This window comes from Lagenorhynchus albirostris, chromosome 16 (genome assembly GCF_949774975.1).
Source record: "Lagenorhynchus albirostris chromosome 16, mLagAlb1.1, whole genome shotgun sequence".
NCBI lineage: Eukaryota > Metazoa > Chordata > Mammalia > Artiodactyla > Delphinidae > Lagenorhynchus > Lagenorhynchus albirostris.
The window spans coordinates 46,568,093-46,590,884 of record NC_083110.1 but is presented as its reverse complement, the minus strand read 5'-3'; the positions used below and the strand labels follow the sequence as shown (position 1 = coordinate 46,590,884).

At 36.0% G+C, this 22,792-nt stretch overlaps 2 protein-coding genes across 2 annotated transcripts in view; one reads left to right on the top strand and one right to left on the bottom strand.

Annotated features, from left to right (window-relative positions):
- Nucleotides 1-22,792, top strand: part of ATAD1 (ATPase family AAA domain containing 1) — a 55,041-nt gene that overhangs the window by 19,295 nt on the left and 12,954 nt on the right. Inside the window, exons 5-7 of the mRNA XM_060127140.1 lie at nucleotides 997-1,197; nucleotides 7,578-7,684; nucleotides 20,822-20,911. Coding sequence (XP_059983123.1) covers nucleotides 997-1,197; nucleotides 7,578-7,684; nucleotides 20,822-20,911 — 398 coding nt within the window. The remainder of the gene's footprint in view (nucleotides 1-996; nucleotides 1,198-7,577; nucleotides 7,685-20,821; nucleotides 20,912-22,792) is intronic.
- Nucleotides 19,604-22,792, bottom strand: part of PAPSS2 (3'-phosphoadenosine 5'-phosphosulfate synthase 2) — a 103,939-nt gene continuing 100,750 nt past the window's right edge. Inside the window, exon 12 of the mRNA XM_060127138.1 lies at nucleotides 19,604-19,862. Within this exon, the coding sequence (XP_059983121.1) occupies nucleotides 19,625-19,862 (238 nt within the window). The 3' untranslated portion in view covers nucleotides 19,604-19,624. The remainder of the gene's footprint in view (nucleotides 19,863-22,792) is intronic.

The following is a 22,792-nucleotide window of genomic DNA, read 5'->3' as shown; positions in this document are numbered from 1 at the left end:
AATAAAAATATTTTGTATAACTCCAAATTCTCTCCATTTTACCCCAGCATGCTGCCTAAATTGTATTTATTTATTTATTTATTTGGTCATGGTGTGTGGGATCTTAACTCCCCAACCAGGGATGGAACCCAGGCCCCAGCAGTAAAGCACCGAGTTCTAACCACTGGACCGCCAGGGAGTTCCCAATATTGTCATTCTTTAAGTGCTATTACATGAGAAAAGTCGAGAAGCTCTAGATTAAGGAAATATTTAAAGAAGTTTGCAGATGATGATTTTTGTCAGCTCTGTCTGTAAATGATCTGTAGTCAGGGCCATAATTTTAGTATTATATTAACTTAGAAAATGCTACCTCATTTTAGATGAAAAACAGTTGGTGATGATTCCCCAAATTTCTCAAGACCTCAGTCTGTTTAGATCTTTTATATATTAAAAGACTTACCTTAAATTGCATTTAGCAGCAAATTGCTGTCAGTGGAGACTCTAGGTTAATAATATAGTTTTATTCCTAGGAAATTAAAACAGGAGTGACTGGTGATTTCTTTTTAAGAAAAGATCATTATCTTAAGTCTCTGAGCAATAGCAAAACAGTGTTTTCTACAGTCTGTTTTGAAGTTGTTCATTTTCTCTGGGCTGTTGTCATTGTGCTATAGGGCTCTTAGCTCGTGAAGGGGAAGGGCATTAGACGATTTTATTTGTCAGCCATTGATCAAGGTGTGAGTTTGGATGTCAAGATGATTGTCTTTAATATCCTGAACCGGACCATTTCATGAAGGGAGGAAGCACAAGGGTGCTGTAATCCCAAATACATGTCATCACTGACACAAACTTAGAATATAGCACCTTCCTTTCTACTATAAGAAAAGATTAATAAAAATGGAAGTGAATATTGCGAAAAAGTTTCATGTGGACAGAATTAATATTGTGTTGATTTTCCCATAAACTAGCAAATATCTCTTTCTCTTAAAGGAAATAATAAAATAACATGTTAATTTCCAGGTGTACTTCTCTATGGGCCTCCAGGCTGTGGTAAAACGTTGATTGCCAAGGCTACAGCCAAAGAAGCAGGTTGTCGATTTATTAACCTTCAGCCTTCAACACTGACAGATAAGTGGTATGGAGAATCTCAGAAACTGGCTGCCGCTGTTTTCTCTCTTGCCATAAAGCTACAGCCTTCCATCATCTTTATAGACGAAATAGGTATGCTATGTTTTTAAACAGTATGCAGTGGGCTTTCGTGTACATGTTTCCTCATGCATATGTTTGTCCAGGTAGATACCTAGAAGTTGAACCGTTAGGTTGTGTGATGTGTCCATCTTCAACCTCACTAGGATTACCAGTTCTTCAAAGTGATTATACCCGTTTACACTCTCACCAGTATACAGTTTGTTTCCCTACATACTCCCCCAAAACTTATCTTTTCAGGCAGTATCATTAATTTTTGTCAACTTAAAGAACAAAAATTATGTCATCATTGTTTTGTGTTTCCCTGCTTACTAGTAAATTTATGCATCTTTTAACATGTTGACTAGCCATTTAGGTTTCCTTGCTTGTAAATTGCCGGTTTTTCTTTGGGGTTATTTGCAGTTTTCTTAGTAATTTTTTGATGATGTTTTATTATGATTTCAAATATTTTCTAGACTGGCTTATCTTTTCACTTTATGATAGTTTCTTTTATGGAGATTTAAATTTAAATGTAGTTACATTTATCAGTTTTTTTACTTTATGGCTTATACTTCTTGTGTCTGGTTTACAAATCCCTTCACTACCTCCATAAATACTCTCCTTTTTAAAATATATAACGTGAAGTAGGAATCTAGTTTAATTCCTTGCCATATGGACAGTCAACTTATAAATAGATCATCTTTCTCTGTATGTCATGACTTTTATATTAGTGGGCTTTTTCTCTATTTTATGGATCATCTATATTTTTATTATAATTTATATATTATAATAAAGCTACAGTAATTAAAACTGTAGCTTTGAATAAATTTACTATTATAATTATATGTAATATGATAAGCTATATAGAAATATATATAAAGATAGGTATAGATATTTTGGTTACTTGTTTGCCTTGTGTATCTTTCTCATCAATTTATTCCATTTATTTTGGATTTTTGCTTTGACTTTTGCACAAAGGAGCATATAGCTGGATTTTTAAAACTTTTAATCTAAGGCTCTTTAACCAGGAACTGTGGTCGGTTTGCTTTCATTTTGATAGCTGATATATTTAGATTTATTTCTACCACATAACTGTGTGCTTTTTATGGATATTTACCAATCTAGTGGACTTTTGCACGTTTTTAATTCCCTTTTCCCTCACACAGGTTTAGAAGTTATGTACAGTTGACCCTTGAACAACAGGTTTGAATGGGTCCACTTATACGTGGATTTTTCTCAACAGTAAAAACTCTTATCACCACATGAACTGCAGCTACGGAGGAACCGTGTATATAGAGGGCCAACTGTAAATTATATGTGGATTTTGGACTATGGAAAGGCTCAGCGCCCATAACTCGTACCTTCTTCAAGGGTCAACTGTATTCTTTTTCTTTTAGCATACATTTAGCACAGCTACTTGTCTTAAAAGTCTAGGCTAATTATTTCTTGCATCTTCCCAAATAATACAGGGACCTTAGAACTCTTGGATACTAATCATTCCTCTCATCTCTTATATGTTTTTGTTAACAGTTTCTCTTGTTTTTTACTTTTCCATATTGTTATTTTTATACTGGCAGTGCTTGTTTAGAGATCCACTTTACCAATTATTTTGCTCACTATTACTTCTTGCACCTGCCTTTTCTGGATTTAATTTCCTTCTTACTGAAGTCTGTCAAAATTCTTTCAGCAATGATTGTGAGTACAGTGAGTTGTCTTTGTGTGAAAATGTGTTGACTCTGTTTTTATTGTTAAATGATACAGAATTATTTTCTTTCAGCATTTTAAAGCCAAAAGTTTGTTGTCTACCAGTCTTTCTTGTCGCTTTTGAGAATTCTGCTTATAGCCTAATATTTCTTTGTAATTAATCTATCTTTTCTCTCTAGTTGCTATTGAATATTGCAAGACTTCTGTTTTATTATATATATATTTTTTCTTCAACTCTCTACTTAATTTTGAGTCATTTCCATAGTTGTAGCATCCAGTTCTCTACCATATTTCGTCAGTTCTAAAACATAGTTTTATTTTAGTTTTTTACATTTTAACATCCCTGAAATTGGGATAGCATGTTATAATTTAATTGGCAGTAGTTAAAATTTTTTGTCGATACATAAAATAATGGTGAAACTCAAGTCAGTCAGTCATTGAGTAAGTAATAAAAAGCGATTCTTTGCTTGGCTGTGTTCAATCTTGCAACAATTGGGTTTGTATTCTGCCAATCATATTTGAATTTTAGAAGTTCTGTTTGTTTATTTTTCATATTTATCTATTTTCACTATAACTTGCTCTTCTGTTAAAATTTCAATCCCTTTTATGTCTTCAAATTTTTAAACTTTTTTTTTTTTTTTTTTTTTTTGCGGTACGCGGGCCTCTCACTGTTGTGGCCTCTCCCGTTGCGGAGCACAGGCTCCGGACCTGCAGGCTCAGCGGCCATGGCTCACAGGCCTAGCCGCTCCGTGGCATGTGGGATCTTCCTGGACCGGGGCACGAACCCGTGTCCCCTGCATCGGCAGGCGGATTCTCAACCACTGCTCCACCGGGAAGCCCACATACTATTTTTATATAGTTCTTTGGATTGTTCTGTTTGAAATTTTACTTCTTTATATTGTTAACTCTCTTTCATAGTGATTTGTTTCCGTGTCTCATTTCTAACTCTAGATTGCTTAGGACTTGCTTTTATATGAGAATTCTGTGTTGCCTAAAATAATCCAGAGTAGTTTTTCTGTCTTCCACCTAGAGGCTTTAGGCTCTAATTTCTCGGTGTTCCTAAACTGAATGACAGTTTGAATTTAGACTTCAGGCCTGAGAGAGAGCCCCTGTGATCTTGGTTTTTAATTTTTCAGGGGGGACATATTTCCCTCCAGAGCCCAGGCCAAGACAGACAAGTGTCCTTAACTCCCTGTAGTGGTGAGCAGAACTTTTTTTCTTGTCTATACTTTCTGTGAGTGTACATCCTTTTGGGCATCTCGGCTTCAGCATGGATATTAACACCAAAGCAGAACCTCCTGATGCTACCCATGCATTCCTGTTGTGTACACAAACACACACACAAACAGTGGCATAATCATCTCAAAATCTCACCATTCTTTTTTTCAGTTCTCTCTTTTCCTGATCTCCAGGATTTTTTTTCTTTCCTTCTTGCAATCTCAGATATTCAGTAACCTTTTTTTTTAATTACTAAACTTTATTTTTTAGAACAGTTTTAAGTTTACAGAAGACTTGAGCAAAAAGTACAGAGTTCCCATATCCCCACACACACACACAGTTTCCCTATTATCAATACTTTGTGTTAATGTGATATATTTGTTATAATTAATGAACCATTATTGGTATGTTATTAATAGCTAAAGTCCATAGTTTATATTAAGGTTCATTCTGTGTTGTACAGCTCTGTGGTCTTTGACAAATGCATAGTATCATGTATATACCCTTACAATATCAGGCAGCATAGTTTCACCACCCTAAAAATCCCCTGTGCTCTACCTGTTCATCCCTCTCAAACTCCTCCCTCCCAAACTCCTAGCTGCACTGTCTCTATTGTTTTGCCTTTTACAGAATATCATACAGTTGGAATCATGTAACATGTAGCTTTCTCAGACTGGCTTCTTTCACTTAGCAATATGCATTTGTTTCCTCCATTATCTTTTTATGGCTTGGTAGCTCATTTCTTTATATTGCTGAATCATATTCCATTATATGGTTGTACCACAGTTTGTTTATCCATTCATCTATTAAAGGACCTCTTGGTTGCTTCCAGTTTTGTGCAATTATGAGTAAAGCTGCTAACAACAGAGATATGCAGGATTTTGTGTGGACTAAAGTTTCTAACTCAGCTGGGTAAACACCTAGGAGCTCAATTGCTGGATTGTATGGTAAATCTGTGTTTAACTTTGTAAGAAACTACCAAATGTATTTCAGAGTCGCTGTTTGCACTTAAAAGTTCCACCAGCAGTTCTACCATTTTGCAGTTCTACCAGCAGTAAATGAAAGGTCCTGTTTCTCCACTCCTCTCCAGCACTTGGTATTACCAATTTTTTGGATTTTAGCTATCCTAATAAGTGTGTAGTGGTGTCTCGTTTTAATTTGCACTTCCCCAGTGACGTATATTGTTGAGCATCTTTTTTTTCATATGCTTATTTGCCATCTGTATATCTTCTTTGGTGGGGTCTCTGTTCATATCTTTTGCTCATTTTTTCTTTTTTTTGAAGGTGGATTTTTTTTTTAATTAATTTATTTTTGGCTGTGTTGGGTCTTCGTTTCTGTGCCAGGGCTTTCTCTAATTGCGGCGAGTGGGGGCCACTCTGCATCGTGGTGTGCGGGCCTCTCACTGTCGTGGCCTCTCTTGTTGTGGAGCACAGGCTCCAGATGCGCAGGCTCAGTAGTTGTGGCTCACGGGCCTAGTTGCTCTGCGGCATCTTCCCAGACCAGGGCTCGAACCCGTGTCCCCTGCATTGGCAGGCAGATTCTCAACCGCTGCGCTACCAGGGAAGCCCTTTTGCTCATTTTTTAACTGGGTTGTTTTCTTGTTGAATTTTAAGAGTTCTTCGTATATTTTGGATACAAGTCCTTTATCAGATATGTTTTTATACAATAAATGTTTTTTTCCAGTCTGTGGCTTATCTTTTCTCTTGATAATGTCTTCCACAGGGCAGGAATTTTATTTTTAATAAACTCCGACTTACACATTTTTTTCTTGGATGGATTGTGCTTTTGGTATTGTATGTAAAAGTTCATCACCAAACCCAGGGTTCCCTAAATTTTCTTCTGTATTATCTTCATAAGTTTTATAGCTTTTTGTTTTACATTTAGGTCTGTGTTCTGTTTTGAGTTTTGTGAAATGTATAAGGTCTGTGTCGAGGTCTGTTTATTTGCATATGGATGTCCGATTGTTCTAGCACTATTTATCAGATATGCATTAACTTTAAAAAAAATCTTATTCAGTCTTTTTGTCAGTGTTTACATACATGTCTTTTTCCACCGTCTTCAGCATTCTGAGCTTTTATATTCAGTGTGTCTCGTGTAAGCAGTACACAGTTGGGTTTTGTGTTTTTTTAATCCAGTCTAATATCTTAAACAGGTAATTGCATACTCTAGACCATTTACATTTAATGTAACTACTGATATAGTTAGGTTATTTATACTTTGATCCAGCATTTTAAGTTTTTCATATTATTTTAAGCAGCCATCTTGCCAGACCACTTCTTAGAAATGAAGATAATTTAAGAATAATTAATAGCAGAATTATGGTAGTTAAGTAGGCAGCTAAATTTACACAATTTATCTTTAAAAAATAAGCAATTTTAAAATGACTAGATTTTATACATCCAGAATAAATGGGTACATTTATTGTACATGGTACAACACATGGTACAATACATGGTACAACAATTGTACATATTGTACACGATTAGAACTGTAAAAGAAAATACAGGATATATGTTTGCCATCACAAAACTATCATGTCACAGTAATGTGTTTTTGCTGTAATTACTTTGTAAAAAATTTTTTTGTTTTTTAAAGCTTGGACCCAGCACATTAAAAAGCATTTTCATGTCACTTGCATGTATGATTGACAGACTTCAAGTTTTAGTTTTAATGTTGAAATGTGAAAGTTATTGAGAAATGCCAGTGATTTGAAGGGATACAAGACAAAACATTTGAAACAGGATTGTACTGGAAAATATAGGATTTGTTTTTATTGTCTTTTTTTCATTCTTAGGATATACCACCTTTCAGTCCTTTCGTTCTAGACGGAAAATATTTTCCCCGTTCTAAAAGTATTTCATGTTCATTATAGATAATTTGGAAGACAGAAAAGAATTCAAGAGAAAATTAAAATTGTCCATCAGTATCACTGAGAGATAACCAAAGTTATTAGCATTTTGGTGTATTTCATTAAAGGTTTTTTTACCCTGTATAACGTATATGTACATGCATGCCAGTATGTATGTTTTAAACCATTTCCTGTCCTATATTTTCCCACTTAATAGTGTTTTGAGATTTTCCAGTATCATTTTTATTTATTACCAGGAAAAATATATGAGGAAAAAGGATGTGATCCCATAATTAAGAACACACAGGATGCAGAGAACCTGGAAAGTTAGGACCAAAGCACACAGACTTTTGCTCTAAGACACTACATGATCCTTTTTTAGCCTCTCAGCACTAGATCCTTTACTTCTTTTATATATGTTGGTATGAATGTATTTTTAGGAAAGAAATGAGGATTGTGAATTGATTGTTTTAATTTGTTGGATAATTTGTCAAAGTAATTATATCAGAATAATGTATGAAAAGGCATATTCGAACCCTTTTCTTTGTAATCTTTCATAAAATTTTCAGCTTTTAATTAACGATTTGAAATTATGTAAAGAGTAATTTACTACTGATTTGTAAGGTTAAGGACTTTTTTCTTCTAGACTCCTTTCTACGAAACCGTTCAAGTTCTGACCATGAAGCTACAGCCATGATGAAAGCTCAGTTTATGAGTCTCTGGGATGGATTGGATACTGATCACAGCTGCCAGGTATTTGAAAGTAATCTGCTTTAATTTGTGTTATTCTTGGTGGTGGTGGTAATAGAAAATTTGGCTACTTGTTAAGCTTATTTACAGAATTATTTTTCATAGCTTATACTTACCAATAAATGATGAAAATCTGAAAGAATATGATTTGTGTATATCTTCATCCATTTTGAGGGCTTTGTAATTAATAAAATGTTAAAAAGATTTCCCAAATGCTCAAAACAAATACAAGAATAAGAGAGAAAACCAGGGTATTAGAACCATCTATGTCAAGGAAAAGGAAGTGACAAGTGGCTATGAGTATTCTGTACACTTCGTTTGACTCTTATCATAAATCCTTATAGTCTTTACTCTCAGTTCTTATGTCACTTTTAAAAAATATATAGTCGTGTGTATATGTTAATCCCAAACTCCTCATTTATCCCTCTCTCCCACCTTTCCCCTTTGGTAACCGTAAGTTTGTTTTCTATGTCTGTGAGTCTGTTTCTGTTTTGTAAGTTCATTTGTATCATTTTTTTAGATTCCACATATAAGTGATATCATGTGATATTTGTCATTCTCTGTCTGAATTACTTCACTTAATATGATAACCTCTAGGACCATCCATATTGCTGCAAATGGCATTATTTTATTCCTTTTTGTGTCTGAATAATATTCCACGGTATATATGTACCACATCTTCTTTGTCCATTCATGTGTCAGTGGGCATTTAGGTTGCTTCCATGTCTTGGCTGTTGTAAATTGTCCTGCTGTGACCTTTGGGGTGAATATATCTTTTCGAATTATGGTTTTCTCCAGATATATGCCCAGGAGTGGGATTGCTGGATCCTATGGTACCTCTATTTTTAGTTTTTAAAGGAACCTCCATACTGTTCTCCATAGTTGCTGTACCAATTTACATTCCCACCAACAGTGTAGGAAGATTCCCTTTTCTCCAAACCCTCTCCAGCATTTATTTTTTGTACACTTTTTAATGATGGCCATTCTGACTGGTGTAAAGTGATACCTCATTGTAGTTTCAATTTGCATTTTTCTAATAATTAGTGATCTTGAGCATCTTTTCATGAGCTTTTTGACCATCTATATGTCTTCTTTGAAGAAATGTCTATTTAGGTCTTATGCCCATTTTTTGATTGGGTTGTGTGTTTTTTTGATGTTGAGCTGCATGAGCTGTTTGTCATATTTTAGAAATTAATAATTAGATCCCATGTGTTTATTTTTGTTTTTATTTTCATTACTCTAGGAGGTAGATCCAAAAAGATCTTGCACAATTTCTATCAAAGAGTTTACCTCTAAGAATTTTATAGTATATGGTCTTATATCTGGGTCTTTAAGCTTTTTTTTTTAAATTAATTAATTTTTACTGGAGTATAGTTGCTTTACAATGTTGTGTTAGTTTCTACTGTACAGCAAAATGAATCAGCTATACATATACATATATCCCCTCTTTTTTAGATTTCCTTCTCATTTAGGTCACCACAGTGCATTAAGTAGAATTCTCTGTTCTATACAGTATGTTCTCATTAGTTGTCTATTTAATATGTAGTATCATAGTGTATAGTGTCAATCCCAATCTCCCAATTCCTCCCATCCCCCCTTTCCCCATTGATATCCATACATTTGTTCTCTATGTCTGTGTCTCTATTTCTGCTATGCATATGAGATCATCTATACCATTTTTCTAGATTCCACATATATGCGTTAATATATGATATTTGTTTTTCTCTTTCTGACTTACTTCACTCTGTATGACACTCTCTAGGTCCATCCATGTCTCTACAAATGACTCAATTTCTTTCCTTTTTATGGCTAATATTCCATTGTATATATGTACCACATCTTCTTTATCCATTCCTCTGTTGATGGATGTGTAGGTTGCTTCCATGTCCTGGCTATTGTAAATAGTGCTGCTGTGAACATTGGGGTGCATGTGTCTTTTTGAATTATGGTTTTCTCTGGGTATATGCTCAGTAGTGGTATGGCTGGGTCATATGGTAGTTCTATTTTTAGTTTTTTAAGAAACCTCCATACTGTTTTCCATGGTGGCTGTATCAGTTTACATTCCCACCAACAGTGCGTGAGGATTCCCTTTTCTCCACACTTCTCCAACATTTATTGTTTGTAGATTTTTTGATGATGGCCATTCTGACCAGTGTGAGGTGATACCTCATTGTAGTTTTGCGTTTTTCTGATAATTAGTGATGTTGAACATCTTTTCATGTGTTTGTTGGTCATCCATGTGTCTTCTTCGGAGAAATGTCTATTTAGGTCTTCCACCCAATTTTTTTTTTTTTTTTTTTTTTTTTTTTGCAGTACGTGGGCCTCTCTCACTGTTGTGGCCTCTCCCGTTGCGGAGCACAGGCTCCAGACGTGCAGGCTCAGCGGCCATGGCTCACGGGCCCAGCCGCTCCGCGGCATGTGGGATCTTCCCAGACTGGGGCACGAACCCACGTCCCCTTCATCAGCAGGCAGACTCTCAACCACTGCGCCACCAGGGAAGCCCCCACCCAATTTTTTGATGGGTTGTTTGTTTTTTTGATATTGAGCTGCATGAGCTGTTTGTATATTTTGGAGATTAATCCTTTGTCAGTTGCTTCATTTGCAAATATTTTCTCCCATTCTGAGGGTTGTCTTTTTGTCTCATTTATGGTTTCCTTTGCTGTGAAAAGCTTTTAAGTTTCATTAGGTCCCATTTATTTTTGTTTTTATTTCCATTTCTCTAGGAGGTGGGTCAAAAAGGATCTTGCTATTATTTATGTCATAGAGTGTTTTTCCTATGTTTTCCTCTAAGAGTTTTATAGTGTCTGGCCTTACATTTAGGTCTTTAATCCATTTTGAGTTTATTTTTGTGTGTGGTGTTAGGAAGTGTTCTAATTTCATTCTTTTACATGTAGCTGTCCAGTTTTCCCAGCACCACTTATTGAAGAGACTTTTTCTCCATTGTATATTCTTGCCTCCTTTATCAAAAATAAGGTGACCGTATATGTGTGGGTTTATCTCTGGACTTTCTATCCTGTTCCATTGATCTATATTTCTCTTTTTGTGCCAGTACCATACTGTCTTGATTACTGTAGCTTTGTAGTATAGTCTGAAGTCTGGGCGCCTGATTCTTCCAGGTCCGTTTTTCTTTCTCAGATTGCTTTGGCTATTTGGGGTCTTTTGTGTTTCCATACAAATTGTGAATTTTTTTGTTCTAGTTCTGTGAAAAATGCCAGTGGTGGTTTGATAGGGATTACATTGAATCTGTAGATAGATTTGGGTAGTATAGTCATTTTCACAATATTGATTCTTCCAATCCAAGAACATGGTACATCTCTCCATCTGTTTGTATCATCTTTAATTTCTTTCATCAGTGTCTTATAGTTTTCTGTTTTCCTCCTTAGGTAGGTTTATTCCTAGGTATTTTATTCTTTTTGTTGCAGTGATAAGTGGTAGTGTTTCCTTAATTTCTCTTTCAGGTTTTTCATCATTAGTGTATAGAAATGCAAGAGATTTCTGTACATTAATTTTGTATCCTGCTACTCCACCAAATTCATTGATTAGCTCTAGTAGTTTTCTGGTAGCATCTTTAGGATTCTCTATGTATAGTATCATGTCATCTTCAAACAGTGACAGCTTTACTTCTTTCCCGATTTGGATTCCTTTTATTTCTTTTTCTTCTCTGATTGCTGTGACTAAGACTTCCAAACTATGTTGAGTAATAGTGGTGAGAGTGGGCAATCTTGTCTTGTTCCTGATCTTAGAGGAAATGGTTTCAGTTTTTCACCACTGAGAATGATGTTGGCTGTGAGTGTGTCATATATGGCCTTTATTATGTTGAGGTAGTTTCCCTCTATGCCTACTTTCTGGAGACTTTATTATAAATGGGTGTTGAATTTTATCAAAAGCTTTTTCTGCATCTGCTGAGATGATCATGTGGTTTTTATCCTTCACTTCGTTAATATGGTGTATCACATTGACTGATTTGCATATATTGAAGAATCCTTGGTTTCATGGGGTAAACCTCACTTAATCATGGTGTATGATCCTTTTAATATGCTTTTGGATTCTGTTTGCTAGTATTTTGTTGAGGATTTTTGCATCTGTGTTCATCAGAGATATTTGCCTGTAGTTTTCTTTTTTTGTGACATCTTTGTCTGGTTTTGGTATCAGGGTGATGGTGGCCTCATAGAATGAGTTTCAGAGTGTTCCTCCCTCTGTTATATTTGGAAGAGTTTGAGAAGGATAGGTGGGCTGTTGTTTGTTAGAAGATTTTTAATCACAGTTTCAATTTCAGTGCTTGTGATTGGTCTCTTTATATTTTCTATGTCTTCCTGGTTCATTCTCGGAAGGTTGTGCTTTTTGAGAATTTGTCCATTTCTTCCAGGTTGTCCATTTTATTGGCCTACAGTTGCTTGTAGTAATCTCTCATGATCCTTTGTGTTTCTGCAGTGTCAGTTGTTACTTCTCCTTTTTCATTTCTACTTCTGTTGATTTGAGTCTTCTTCCTTTTTTTCTTGATGAGTCTGGCTAATGGTTTATCGTTTATCTTCTCAAAGAACCAGCTTTTAATTTTATTGATCTTTGCTATGTTTCCTTCATTTCATTTTCATTTATTTCTGATCTGATCTTTATGCTTTCTTTCCTTCTGCTTACTTTGGGGGTATTTTTGTTCTTCTGTCTGTAATTGCTTTAGGTGTAAGGTTAGGTTGTTATGAGATTTTTCTTGTTTCTTGAGGTAAGATTGTATTGCTATAAACTTCCCTCTTAGAACTGCTTTTCCTGCATCCCATAGGTTTTGGGTCTTCGTGTTTTCATTGTCATTTGTTTCTAGGTATTTTTTGATTTCCTCTCTGATTTCTTCAGTGATTCCTTGGTTATTTAGTAGCATGTTGTTTAGCCTCCATGTGTTTGTATTTTTTACAGTTTTTTTTTCCTGTAATTGATATCTAGTCTCACAGCGTTGTGGTCAGAGAAGATACTTGATATGATTTCACTTTTCTTAAATTTACCAAGGCTTGGCTTGTGACCCAAGATATGGTCTATCCTTGAGAATGTTCCATGAGTACTTCAGAAGAAAGTGTATTCTGTTGTTTCTGGATGGAATGTCCTATAAATAAATATCAATTAAGTCCATCTTGTTTAATGTGTCATTTAAAGCTTGTGCTTCCTTATTTAGTTTCATTTTAGGATGATCTTGTCCATTGGTAAAGTGGCATGTTAAAAGTCCCCGACTATTATTGTATTACTGTCACTCTCTCCTTTCTTGGCTTTTAATATTTGCCATATATATTGAGGTTCTCCTATGTTGGTTGCGTATATATTTACCATTATTATATCTTTTTCTTGGTTTGATCCCTTGATCATTATGCAGTGTCCTTCCTTGTCTCTTGTAACAGTCTTTATTTTAAAGTCTGTTTTGTCTGATATGAGTATCACTACTCCAGTTTTCTTTTTTTTTGCGGTATGTGGCCCTCTCACTGTTGTGGCCTCTCCCATTGCAGAGCACAGGCTCCAGACGCGCAGGCTCAGCGGCCATGGCTCACGGGCCTAGCCGCTCCGTGGCATGTGGGATCCTCCCAGACCGGGGCATGAACCCATGTCCCTTGCATTGGCAGGCAGACTCCCAACCACTGCTCCACCAGGGAAGCCCTCCAGCTTTCTTTTGATTTCAATTTGCATGGAATATCTTTTTCCATTCTCTCACTTTTAGCCTGTATGTGTCCCTCAATCTGAAGTGGGTCTCTTGTAGACAGTATATATGTGGGTCTTTGTTTTGTATCCGTTCAGCCAGCCTGTGTCTTTTGGTTGGAGCATTTAATATGTTTTCATTAAAGGTAATTATTGATATGAATGTTCTTATTGCCGTTGGGTTAATTGTTTTGGATTTATTTTTGCAGTTTTCTTTTCCTCTTTTGTTCTCTTGTGATTTGATGACTATGTTTAGTGTTGTGTTTGGATTCCTTTTTCTTTTTTTGTATGTATATCTATTGTCGGTTTTTGGTTTGCAGTTACCATGAGGTTTTGATATACTGGTCTGATATACCAGTCTATATATATATGAATGATTGTTTTAAGTTGCTGGTCTCAAGTTCAAATGCATTTACAGTATCGTGCTTTTGTACTCTCCTCACAATTGCTGGTTTTGATATCATATCCACATGTGGATGACTTTCTACCTTTACTGTATGTTTGCCTTTACCAGTGAGCTTCCATTCATAATTTTCTTGTTTCCAGTTGTGGCCTTTAGCATTTGTTGTAAAGCTGGTTTGGTGATGCTGAATTCTCTTAGCTTTTGAGTGTCCATAAAGCTTTTGATTTTTCTGTCAAATCGAATGAGAGTCTTGCTGGGTAGTGTATTCTTGGTTGTAGGTTTTTTCCTTTCATCACTTTAAATATATCACGCCACTCCACTCCATTCTGGTCTACAGAATTTTTGCTGAAAAATCAGCTCATTACCTTATGGGGATTCCCTTGTATGTTATTTGTTTTTTCCTGTTGTTGTTTTTAATATTTTCTCTGTCTTTAATTTTTTCAACTTTATTACTATGTGTCTTGTCATGTTCCTCCTTGGGTTTATTCTTCATGGGACTCTCTGCGCTTCCTGGACTTGAGTGACTGTTTCCTGTCCCACGTTAGGGAATTTTTCAGCTATGATCTATTCAAATATTTTCTCAGGCCCTTTCTCTCTTTCCTCCTTCTGGGACCCCTGTAATGTGAATGTTAGTGTGTTTAATGTTGTTCCATTGGTCTCTTAAGCTGTCCTCCTTTCTTTTCATTCTTTTTTCCTTATTGTGTTCCACAGCAGTGATTTCCACCATTCTGTCTTCCAGGTCAGTTATCTGTTCTTCTGCCTCAGTTATTTTGCTGTTGATTCTTTCTAGTGTATTTTTCATTTCGGTTATTGTATTCTTCAACTCTGTTTCTTTGTTCTTTATATCTTCTAGCTCTTTGTTAAACATTTCTTGTATCTTTTCAGTGTATGCCTCCATTCTTTTCCCGAGATCATGGATCATCTTTACTATCATTACTCTGAATTCTTTTTCGGGTAGATTGCCTATCTCCACTTCACTTAGTTGTTCTTCTGGGGTTTGATCTTGTTCCTTCATCTGGAACATATTTCTCTGCCATCTCATTTTGTCTTAACTTTCTGTGTTTGTGGTCTCCATTCCGCAGGCTGCAGTGTTGTAGTTCCTCTTGCTTCTGGTGTCTGTCCCCTGGTGGATGAGGCTGGTCTAGAGACTTGTGCAGGCTTCCTGGTGGGAGGGACTTGTGCCTGCCCACTGGAGATTGGAGCTGGGTCGTATCCCTCTGGTGGGCAGGGCCGTGTCACGGGGTGCATTTAGAGGCGGCTGTGGTCTCAGGAAGACTTTAGGCAGCCTGTCTGCTGATGGGTGGGGCTGTGCTCCAGCCCTGTTGGTTGTTTGGCCTGAGGCGTTCCAGCACTGGATCCTACAGTGGGGCCTCATCTTGATGTCAAAATGGCAGACTTCCGGAAAGCTCATGCCAATGAATACTCCCTAGTACCTCTGCCACCAGTGTCCTTGTCCCCACAGTGAGCCACAGCCGCCACCCTGCCTCCCCAGGAGACCCTCCCAGACCAGCACGTAGGTCTTCTCCAGGCTCCTGTGAAGTCACTGCTTTTTCCCTGGGTCCTGGTACACACAGGACCTTGAGTGTGCCCTCCATGCGTGGAGTTCCTGTAATCAAGCCCCACTGGCCTTCAAAGCCAAATGCTCTGGGAGCTCCTCCTGCTGATGCCAGACCCCCAGTCTGGGCAGCCTGACGTGGGACTCAGAACTCTCACTCCTGTGGGAGAACTTCTGCAACATAATTACTTTCTAGTTTGTGGGTCACCCACCCAGCAGGTATGGGATTTGATTATATATTATACGATTGCACCCCTCCTATGCTCTCTTTGTGACTTCTTCTTTGTCTTTGGATGTAGAATATCTTCTTTGATTGGTTCAAGTCTTTTTTGTTGATAGTTGTTCAGCAGTTAGTTGTGATTTTGGTGTTTTCATGAGAGAAGGCGAGTGCAAGTTCTTTTACTCTGACATCTTGTTTCCAACCCAGGTCCATCCTTTCTTAGTTAAAGTGGGGCTGCATGTTTTTCCTTGCAAGCTCTCAGATGTTCTAAACTGTAATTTCCTTTTCTGTAAGGTTCTAAGGAATGATTAAAAGAAGCTAGAAAAAGAATCAACTGTGTATTTTAGTTTTGTCAGTGCCACACAACTTGACAGTACGTTGTCACACATCAGGGAAGTAAGGCGGTTAAATACATTTCCCTTGCTTGCTAATTTCTGACTAATGTAGCAAAAGGATGCTTCCAGTTGGTACAGGCCTCTCCGTACTTTGAGTAGTCAAACTTATTTACATATATATATTTTTTAAATTTAACTTAATTTTATACTTTCATTTTCATGAGTTGCTGATACTTAACCACTTCCTGTCACATGCACCTTTCCAATTTTATACATGACAGTCTTCTGTCCTAGGCTTTGTCTCTTCCCGCTGAAAGGCTGTGAAAACCAAAATTAAGGTCCCTTGGTATTCCCCCAAAGAGAAAGCCAGCTATATTGTTCAATTTACATCTTTGAGTTCCCATTTTCACCTAGTTCTTCACCTCTGAATATTCCATACTTTCTTGCCAGATCAATAATGTATTTTAAAAGAAAATTTAAAAAAATTTTCTGGCATGTTTGGTTTTCTGCCATATTGCTGGAAATGGAACTTCTAGAGCCATTTTTCTGTTTGGGTTCCCCCCCCTTCCATGAATCACCTATTTTATATCTCATGTATATAAAAACTTTTCTCATGGAAAAGTTTTGGGAAGGTTAATAATGTTCTTTCATTGTTTTAACTTCAGTAGGTATTTTCTATTTTGTAATCTGTTTTTGCCCCTTTTAAGAAAACATAGTTAGAGGGACTTCCCTGGTGACGCAGTGGTTAAGTATCTGCCTGCCAATGCAGGGTACACAGGTTTGAGCCCTGGTCCAGAAAGATCCCACGTGTCACAGAGCAACTAGGTCCATGCGCCACAACTACTGAGCCTGCGCACCTAGAGTCCATGCTCTGCAACAAGAGAAGCCAACGCAATGAGAAGCCTGCGCACCTCAATGAAGACCCAAGCACAGCCACAAAAAAAAAATTCAACCATTATTTCTTCAAATGTTTTTTCTTTTCCATTTTCCTTGTGATTTTATCAAAAGCCATTTGGACATACCTTATTTATATTCCATGTTTTTTAACGTCTCTCATATTTTCTATCTCTTTGTGCTATATTCTGGGTAATTTCTTTACTTCTTCCAATTAGATAATTCTGGCTTCATTTGGATCCCTTCAGCTATGTAGCATTTTCATTGAGCTTATTAGTTCAGTTATTATATTCTTCAGCTCTAGAAATTCTTCTTCAGGTCTGCCACATCAGTTTTGATGGTCTCTTGCCAGTTGGATTAGTAAAGCAGAGCCCTGGCATCAGTTAGCTTTGTAACTTTGGCAAAATTATATAATCACCCTGTGTCTGAATAGAGGGGGTCATATCTATAAAAAGGGAAGAATTGTATCCACCTCAGAATTGTTGTAGGATTTTAAGGATTTAATCTGAGTAAAGTGCCTGTAACAGTATCTGGTATATATTTGCTACATAAGTATTTGCTATGTGATTTTTTTTTTATTTCTTGTTTATTCCTTTAAATGTATTAACACTAACTTTATAGTCCATCTTCAGTAATTCTAGCATATAAGTATTTGTACATCTTGTTCTATCATTTGAGTTTAAGATGGTTATTTCCTTGTGTGTTTTGTGATTTCATGGGAAAAATCATATTTGGTAGAACTTTGTGTGTGAATTTTTGGAATCTACATTGACAGTTTGCTGTTCTAAGAGGATTTTGTACTTGTCTCTGCTGTGTTCTTTTCCAAAGACAGGTAAATTCAGGTTCAAGATCCATGTTAGCTGGCCATGAACCATGAAATCTCAGAGATTTAGTGTGTGTGTTTATATATCTTTCCAAGAACCAAGGCTTGACTCTGCCAAATAGGTTTTCTAATATTTCACCACTTTTCTCAGGCCATAGTACTTCATGAGTCCCAACTTTATGTAGGTTGGTCTCTCATCATGCACGCCACTTTTTAAAATCTGTACGTGTCCATATGGTATGTGGTCAACTTCTGCCCTTGCTTATCTCCATCATGTATAGGCTTTGTTGCTAGATTCAGCTTAATTCCTTTACTTTTTTGCAGATTTATTGATTAATTTGAGTTTTTAAAAATATTTTATTATTTTTACATGTTTTGTAGCCAGAGGGTTTAAGGATCTCCTTTGTCTGCCACATTACCATAAATCAAAAGTGCTGAGGCACCTGATTCTCAAGAAGAAAATTAAGTCCCATGTCCTACATCACCGTTATGAAAGTATAATTTCATTTTGAGGGAAAATTGCCTTTAGTGTTTGTTCGATGATTAGAGAAGAAAGCACAACATAGATAAATTCTGGTGAATTACTAGAAACAATTTATATTAATCATTGGTTCTGAGAAATCTATTCAATGAGTTTAGTTTGCAGGTTTCCAAAAACTAATTATCCTCCTAAGCAATAGTATTTGAAGTATGCAGAGAATTGAATAGTTAGCCCATGTAAGAGAGAAATATTGATAGTTACTATTATATCTTATCAGAGTATTGTTTTAAAACCAAGGAAATAATGATAATAATATTTATTATAAAATAATTTGGATGAAATATACTCCTGAGCCACTTCTTCCAGAGCCCCACAGTGTGGTTCTGATACAGCAAATTGAATTTTTAGAACCATTATTCTTTATTATACTAATAGTATTTACTGTTCTATTATGACATACTTTTGAGGAAGAAAATAAAGATGTTGCTTTTAACTTTTTTGTGTGTTGAGGGGGTTAAAATGGCTGTTACTAATTTGAATAATAGTTTTAGACATCTTCTTTAATTGAAACCAGTTAGCTTTCCTCTAAAATTGTCTATTCTGTGACTATGGATGGAGCCCAGTACCCCAGCCTACTTTCTTCGTTTCCTTGCAACAGAGGAAACAAAAATAGTTGAGTGGCCCAATTAAACCTGTCACTACTGCTGGAAATCCAAGTTAGTCGATGATATATTCTTCATCTTGAGAGACTTGAGACGTAAAAGCTAACATTATTTTTAGGGTATTCATTGACATAGTTCAGCTTTTGAGGCATATATTTAGATCTGATTGTTTTAAATGTGAAATGGTAAAAAATTTATCTTAATATTTTGTTTTAAAGATTTTTAGAAGTCTTACCTAATACCTAAAAGGTACATTAATTTTGCTGCATAAATACTAAAAAATTACTGTTGCTTCCCATTTTTAATTTTAGCTTATTTGCACTAAATGAGTTAATATATGTGTAAAGGTTATCTTCTTTGCCCCTTAAAATCACTCCTTAAAATTTACTTCTTTAAGTGATGTCAGTCACTCTTGCTTTGCTTTTTCATCGTGAATATCTGTTACCACCCCAAATAAATTCATTAGGCCATGTTGTGCTAGATTTATCTTGATCCTAAGTTTTAGTGTTTCATGTTTCATAATGGGTTTTTGTTTTGTTTCAGGCTGTTTACCTAGAATGTTTCTCAAAGGACAGCCCCTTTTTCAGTTTTTTTCAGGTGCTGACTCAACCACAGTGCTTTTTGTGATTCTCTACAACATAATATGATCAGTCTTCAACAAGCTTCCATATCACTTTGAACTCTCTTTTAATATCTAATGAATACTCTATCTCAAAATATACTATATTCATCCTTTATCTTATACAATTAATTCATTTGATCCTTTTAAAGACTTTGTTTTACATTAGGTAGAAATTTTCCTTATTAATTCTATAGAGTTGTAGAAAGTCAGTAAAGAAAAACAGGTAAGAGCATTAATATTTTGACTTTAGGATCACTTGACCCAAATACAAAATTGCATTATATTATGGAACTATTTCTCAAATTTGTATGTATATTTTTTCCCTCTAGGTGGCAACCTCTCACAGTTAATTGAAAGTAATTTGGCAGTTGAGTAATGTTAAATGTAAAGAGTAGAAGTAGAATATAAGGAACTTCCCTGGCAGTCCAGTGGTTAAGATGCTGCACTCCCAATGCAGGGGGCACGGGTTCGATCCCTGGTCTGGGAACTAAGATCCCACATGCTGCACAGCATAGCCTAAAAATAAAGAAGTAGAATATAAGAGTTAGTGTATTTTTCAACATGTTGTTCTGGAGTTAGATTTCAGATTATTTCAGAAATCTAAGACCTCTTAGGCTGAAATAAAAGTTTTCCTTAGAATACCAATAAATTTCATTTTGGGTAACAGATGTGTGCTTATATATTATACAGAAATATCAACAATAATGGTAATATTGAAGCCGTTCAGAAATTAAATAGTTTTGTATATCTTTGTCTTTATTCGTGTTGATTTTTCGTCTCTATGTTCTTTATAAATAAGTGGCATAGACCCAGAGGCTGGCGGGGCGCCAGCAATTTTTTTTTTTTTTTTTTTAATATTCTACCCAGCATTTTGATGTTTGCTTTTATTCTGTTGCCCTTGTTTAAAATTGGATTGCTTGAGGTTTTATTAGCACTGAAAAGATGTCACCTGCAGTGCTGATAGTGCCATGAAATGATGATGTGAAATCCAGAGGAAAAAATAGATGATATCTATTACTATTACCAGAATCCTCAGATTCTGGTAGGGGAAATGATTCTCTCCTTAATATTATTAAAAGACTTGAAGTAGTCCCCTCATATATACTCCCAAGCTGTAACATAAATAGCTTTAAGTTATTCAACATGTAGCCACTGAGTAACCATATTTTGCAAAATACAATAGTTTTTAAAAAATTTTTATGATTCCTCGGTAACTGAATAATGTATTATTTTAGTTACTAGAAGTCTGGCGAAATGCATCAGGCTTACCAGCTTTGCTATCATTTGATGTATTCAGGATTAACTCTGATTTATATCTATAAATATTTGAGTAATACTGGATTACAATCAGATTTCCTATAGAAGATTTAGTTTAAACCCCACTTAATTTTCTATATCTTCTAAACCCTAGTAATAACAACCTGAAAGGAGTATTACTGGTATATTTAATACCTTTGTTTTCTTTATATATTTAGGTCATAGTGATGGGAGCTACTAATCGTCCTCAGGATCTTGACTCAGCTATAATGAGAAGAATGCCTACGAGATTTCATATCAACCAGCCTGTAGGTGGATTTGATTGATATTATGAACAGTTAAATATTTGCTTTTTTACATGTCTTTATCTGTGATTTCACAAAGGGAATGATTAAAAAATAAGACTTATTATTTATGACAGGCAGGGAAGGAATAGGGCAAGAATCCCCCTAATTACTTTCGTCCTTTCCACTCCTTTTCTTGCTTTTTAAATTTTTCTTTCCTAAGATCAGTGTTATTTGCTTCTCTTCAAAGTATCTCATTACCTCAAGTTTGTCTAGACACTTCAGTGATTTTCTTTAGAATGCAGCAAAGTTATCTATGGAAGATACATAAGAAAATGTAAATTATAGTTTTGGTTTAGGATAGGATGAAATTAGGGTTTTAGGGTTAAAGAACCATTCTGAAGGCCTGACAGGAAGAACACCTGGTATTTATTTGATTAATTATCGGCAGTGCTTTCCTGTGGCAGGATTAATGATTAACTAGTAGCTATGATATTACACTTTAACACAAGAATGCAAATGTGAGGGTGGTGTTGAACTGGTAGTAAGTATCTTCTTCTAGCCTTCTTTTTTGCTACTTAAAAGTACCCTCAAATAGAGGATTAAAACTTGATACTTTTTTGCACAAAATCCCTAAATCCTGATTTTTGTCTGCTTTTAGATTAAAGGAGAAAAAAACAAACAGGGTTAGTAATAGACTATGTGCACCATACAATCAGCATGTCACGTATATTGCTATGTAGAAGAACTTACACTGTCACTTCTTTCAAAATTAAAATCTCTGGCCTAAAAATATTTGCCGCATTTTATATTCTTCAGCTTAACAGTTTGTAGCAGTAAACATGGTTTCCTGAAATTGGTGGCTGTGGCCTCTGCACAGTTACTCTGGCTGGCTCTTTGCTGCGGCTGCAGCCTCTGATTCCTCTGAGGGTATACATTTACTTAGGCAGTCTGCTAGGAAGTCTCCCTGATGGTTCGGTGCAGAGATTTTTTAATGTGATATAGGAGACTAGAAAATGTACTTAGTATGACTAATATTTATTGAGCATTAATATGTGTCAGACACCTGCCAGGCTCTGGTGAATAGAACGTGGCCCCGTCCTAAAAGAACTCTGTATTGCAGGGGAGCCGGACACAAAAATAAATAATGTAAAATGGGGACTTCCCTGGCGGTCCAGTGGTTAAGACTCCATGCTTCCATTGCAGGGGGCGTGGGTTCGATCCCTGGTTGGGGAACTAAGATATCCTGCGTGGCACGTGACCAAAAAAAAAAAAAAAGTGTACTTTACAAAAGTATGCTTAAAGAACTGTGAGGACCTGAGATGATGATGAAAACATAATTCTGTCCGAGGAGTTAGTGAAACCTACAGAATCGAGCTGGACCTTGAAGGATGAAAGATGGTAGCAATTTGACAGTCAAGTGAAGCAGAGAAATGCTTTTCTACCAGAATAAAGAAAGGCAAGGAGGTGTGGAAGCACATATTTAATGATGACTTCTGGGGATAGTTCACTTAGGGGGCATCAAGGAAAGTAGGTGGGGATGAGGCTGGAAAGGCTGACTGCTGAAGGATTAGATAAACTTTGTATGCTTCACACAAGGTATTTGATCTTATTTTGTTACCAAGACATCAGAATATTTTTAGAGATAATCAGTTCACCTCAGTGGTTCTGAAGGTAAAGATTATATTGATAGAATCTCTGCTTATAGTCTAAGAGCAAACAAAGGGTTTTGATGTACAGTAGAATAGAACATAGGGTACAACAGCATGGAAAGTAGCCTTTACTAAAGTTGCAAATTTAATATATTTTTGTATGAGTTCAAAATAGGTTGTAAAAGATTTTTTCAAATTTGTCATAAATTTGCATACCTGTAATGTAGAAACTGGGATTTTTATAATCCCCCTC